At 38.8% G+C, this 5000-nt stretch overlaps 1 protein-coding gene across 2 annotated transcripts in view; it reads right to left on the bottom strand.

Moving 5' to 3' along the window:
- Positions 1–1012: 1012 nt before the first annotated feature.
- The window catches only part of LOC122257581 (uncharacterized), an 18143-nt gene continuing 14155 nt past the window's right edge, over positions 1013–5000 (bottom strand). For both annotated transcript variants that reach the window (XM_043022929.2, XM_043022928.2), the window contains exon 3: positions 1013–5000. This exon is cut by the window's right edge and continues 236 nt beyond it. In XM_043022929.2, coding sequence (XP_042878863.1) covers positions 3641–5000 — 1360 coding nt within the window. In that variant the 3' untranslated portion in view covers positions 1013–3640.

Below are 5000 nucleotides of genomic sequence, written 5' to 3'. Positions count from 1 at the left end.
GGATGCACATGCCCCGCGTGACCCCCTAGGCAGTTCCGCCACTGTTATACAAATAGATGGTCTCACACCCACGGCAAGTAGGCTTACTAGTCCTCACATTTTTACTTCATTCATTGAATGATTAACTTTAGTATGATTACGTTGATTACAATTATGAAAATAAAGTTTTTTTTCGCGGAAATGTTTAACAATAGGGATAAACAGGTGAGGTCATGGAAGTTTATAAATTGACTCCTTGGTGATTAAGCGTTTATGGAATGTGTAAAACAATAATAAAGTAAAACCACTGAAGGGTCCATATCCAGGCATCACTAGGTTAAGCAGATACCAGTTCAAGTGGTTCCAGGAGGTGGACACGAGGCACTGTGGGGAACACTAGTTTTGTGACCACAGAGGAGACCGGACATGGGCGTTTTGATGGGTTGCCCACGCCCCCTCCCACCTCTCCACATAAAACCGATAATGCGATCTCAGCGTGTGCCTGCCTTCACCTTCCAAACGTGTGAACTGGTAGCAATGTTTGTCTCTTGAAATATTCGTGTTCTTAAAACGTGTGGTTTACTTATTCTGATTACCAAATGTCAGTCACATCCGTACTTGCACGAGTAAAATTTGTGAGGGTTAGTAGTAGTATAAGTTACACACATTTTATGACAATCTAGTTTAAGTCTGGAATAGGGCGACGAATGGAAAAAATGGTTCTAGTTTTTTTCTTTGTGTAAATGGCTGTAAAATAAAAATGGAGGCTAATTTGGGAGCTCAGAATATTAATTTTAGTGATAACTTTTCAATACTTATTGACTGTTGATGAATAATGCAATTATCTTATAAGCATTGATAGCAATTTCCAAATTACTTTTCCTCAAAATGTAATGTATAGATTGATAACCGTCTATCCAATTTACATGAGCATAAACGACTGTTATTTTCTTCTAAATACCATATATACTAAAAAGTCATAGTAATCCACCGTTAAATACAAACTACGTACATATGATAATAAAAACCAGTATGTGTTATCAATTTATTGGACTTTTCTTGTATTTTCATGGGAATGAATCCGTTGTATTCTTTTCAACAAAACTATAAATTACAAAACATCAAATAACATTATTATATTTAATGGTGGCAATGGACATTTGCATTTTCAGTTCAATCACTGGTGTATCAAAAGATACCCAAATAAAAAAGGGGGTATACTAAACAATTTTATGCAATAAAGCTTTGGTTCCAAAATGTCAATGTTTTCCTGTTGTTTTGTAATAATGGCCCACTCTTAAGCAAACACCTTCCATTTCTTTATAGTGCATAAAATACATGATTTTGTGGGATTATTCTGCATATGGTAGTAAATAAATAAGGCAATGGAAGCAGGTATTGCAGTATAAAGGGCTTTACAAAGCTTAATAATGCAATGCGCCTAAGTTATACACCAATGACAGTACTTCAACATGTAACTTAATAGAGTAGTGCACAATAACAAATTCTGGCTATAACTATTTAAGAAATTGTCCTTAATAGCCAAAACAATAGATGCTTAACTTTTTTTAGGCATCCTTACAATAATGACTGAACACAGAGGGGGGAAACACATTGCCCAGCTGTTTAGATACAAGGTATGGGTGAGAGGGATTTTTGTAGTTATCAAGTTGCATAGTCCAGGCCATAATCTATTGAAATGGTTTCCAGATATATACGTATATTTACACATTGGTATGTATAATTCAATGTGTTAGATCACAAATAACTCAAGAATATTTCAAATATGCCAAAGACAGGGTAAAAAACACAATGTGTCCATCAAACACGTTTGTGTTACACAGCACGAGTGCCCGAATGCTTCCGTCACATCACCTTTGGGCACAAGTGAGGATAACATCAAAGCTTTGTAAAGTTTCAGTCTAATACTATTATTCTATGCTTGATACAAATGTGTATTGTGGGTTTTGAATTTACAGGCAAAGATTTAAATTAAACTTTTAACATAAAAAAAAAGGAAATATAGTTAATGCCTTGTAGCTTCAAACCCCACTCAAGTTGACAGCCCCAACGTGTCCAATCTACAAATTGCAAAGTCCAGAAACCGTTCTAAGGCAGCAGCTGATCAAACAAAGGAAGCATAGAAACATGTTTAAAAAGAAGAATGTTTCTTTTCATTTCACAGCATAGGAATGCAACTTTTGAGTAAAGAAAGAAGAAATCCTTATAAAACAAAGGTTCCTGTGTACAGATCATGTAAATTGATTCTTTGGCATGTAAAGACAATATACATGAGCATAATCTACCTTTTCAACTTCTGTATAACAAACTTTCCACCAAGATAATTGGATCCATCACAGACATACGACAACCAGCCAGAACAAAAGTCAAATACAGCATTTGAGTAATGTGATTGAGTCTAATTAAGCAAATGTTAGATTTAAATAAAACAATACCAGTAAATTCAACAAAATTGTTGGGGGGGAAAATAAATAATACGAATTAGTAAAGAGAATTCCGGTCTGGTCATCAACAGGATTAAGCTCAACACGTCTAATGCTCAAGTCTAGTCCTGCAGCACTTGTGGAGTAGGAGTGAACCCTCGAGACCCTTTAGTTTCTGCCTCCAAATGCCATTTATGCAATGACATTCTTCCTAAACTGTTCTAATATCATTACCCCTATCATTTAGCAAAGACTGTATATGAGAACTAAATATATAAATATATATATATCTATATAATACATCAATCAATAGAAAAAAAAAGAAACAAAAGTAATAATTTAGTGTAATGGACCCATTTATTAAAGCAACAGTCATGACCATTCACTGAAAGAACCTGTTACCAGAACCAAATATTTGAAGGATTTATTTGTAACAATGCAGTTATCACAGTTTATAGTGGGGTCAGTTTACTTGAAAGGTCTTAGACTGAAGACTTCCACTAACCTACTGACTGGTCTAGGGTTCACCTGTGACTATCCTATCCTCACACATTTATCCAGGACACAACAATATATCATACCAAGAATTTGGCCATTCTGCCCAATGCCATGTTCAGGTGATCCCCTGAAGATTACATTTCATTGACTTAAAACATATATATGTATACTATTCTCAGTTAGGATATGGAAAAGTTACTGAAGGCAACTGTACTGACTTTAGAATAGATGAATAGAAATGAATGGACCAAGTCTTTAGTTACTACGGGAGAGATTACATGCCCTTGAGTTTCTAAATCATTATCTACACTTGTTGAAAACATAGCTCTGACTGGCTGCATATGATTAATATTACTCTGACTGTGACTAAAAACTTAGCCCACTATTTTTAGGCACTGTATACTTAATCCTAAGGATCCTTGTATATTTTTGAGGTTGTCTTCAAAGAATAATTGAAGCAACAGAAGCAAAGGTTAGCATCCTCAATGAATGCCATTCACTTCAACTATATTTCAACTTAAAGAGCAAGATTTTTGGAAGGCTATCCAAAGAAAACAAAGAAATAGCACACACACAAAATACAAACAGACTAACAAACAGACTAACAAGGGTTCTATAGAAATATGAAAGTGAAGGACAACCATTTTTTTTTATATATAGCTAGGTAGCCTCCTGTATAATTCTTTAGCCACCAGTTTTCATTGTTAACCATTTGTGTTTCAAAAGTCAGTTATCACATAAGGCAAAACAATCAATGGGTCGTCCTGGTAGCCTTTTTTATTGATTACTTCATGCCACTCTCTGAACTTGCCATCCATATCAAAATTGCCATTCTGACAGTCTAGATTGGTTGAATGAAGCCGGTTTACTTCATCCGGGGGAACCTGTTTTGATAGTTGCACTAATTTTTCTATTTCATCTTCAGACTCACTGTCATCAGAACCACTAGCTTCCTTTTCCTGTTCTTGTGTCTCAGTTTGATCTTCAGGGTCATCCCAAACAATACTGGAACGGTCAATTGGCTGTAATCGCGCTAAGATTTCCTCCGCAGTTTCATCTTCCCGGACGCCAAGAAGATCGAGGTTACTTGGTGTCATGACAACTGCTGGGGGGGCCTCTGAAGGAACATTTGGTGGGGACACAGGGGCACTGACTCCTCGGCCCTCCGTTTCTGAAGACATCGAGCCTCTGTCATCGTCTCCAGCACCTGCATAGTCCTCAAATGCAGGTCCAGCCTGCGAGCTAAGAAATCGGTGCAAGTGATCCATTTTGTTACGCGTTACAACGGCAAGATCAGTCGTCCTCCCCATACCCGTGGTTGAGCCCGAACCAGGCAAGTCCCGCACCTGCTGCTCCTCTAGTTTACTGGCTCTTTCTGCTAATTTTGAATCACCTTTTCTTTCTGCAAGTTCAGCTACTATTTGAGATGTTGTTTTTACTTTGGATCCTTTTGTGGCCATAGGTAAGACGGGCATCTTTTGGCGAAGAGCGTCAGGCGTATTGGTCACCACTGAGGATTCAGACACTACTGATCTTTTCTTTGACAAGGAGTGCGCATTGGCTATTCGTCGTGGTTTACTACCTTCACTACTTCCACTCATAAATTTAGCAGTACAGTCATTACTGAAAACACTGGAAAAACTGTCTTTACTATCTTCATCAAAGCCATTAGTTACACTATTTCTAGGCCTCTTGGCAACTGGAATATCACTACTAGACTCGTCTTCATCTTTTCTTAATCTCTTGTTAGCTGTATTAGTTTTTGCTACATTTTCGGTACTAGGGGCATAGGAGGAGGCGTCCGCTCTGGACTGCTGCCTCATGCTAGGGTTGACAGCTGGAGAGTGCGGGCGCGAGCGCGGGCGGGCCGGCGTCGCCAGGGGAGGAGTGATAGCAGGCGAAACGGAGGCCAGGGCTGGACTCGAGCCCGGGCTCAGGACACGTCCCCGCAGTAAGGCAGGAGATGCAGGTTTGACTGGGCGGGTTGTTTGGGCGGTGGTAAGGGTGGGAGAGCCCGGACGAGTGCGCTGGGAGAGGGTGGAGGGAGTGGTGGGGGCAGACATTCCCGGACTAGTGTTG

This window comes from Penaeus japonicus, unplaced genomic scaffold (assembly GCF_977035675.1).
Source record: "Penaeus japonicus unplaced genomic scaffold, GWHDUDI00000001_assembly GWHDUDI00000018, whole genome shotgun sequence".
NCBI lineage: Eukaryota > Metazoa > Arthropoda > Malacostraca > Decapoda > Penaeidae > Penaeus > Penaeus japonicus.
This window is presented reverse-complemented; position numbering and strand designations above follow the sequence as displayed.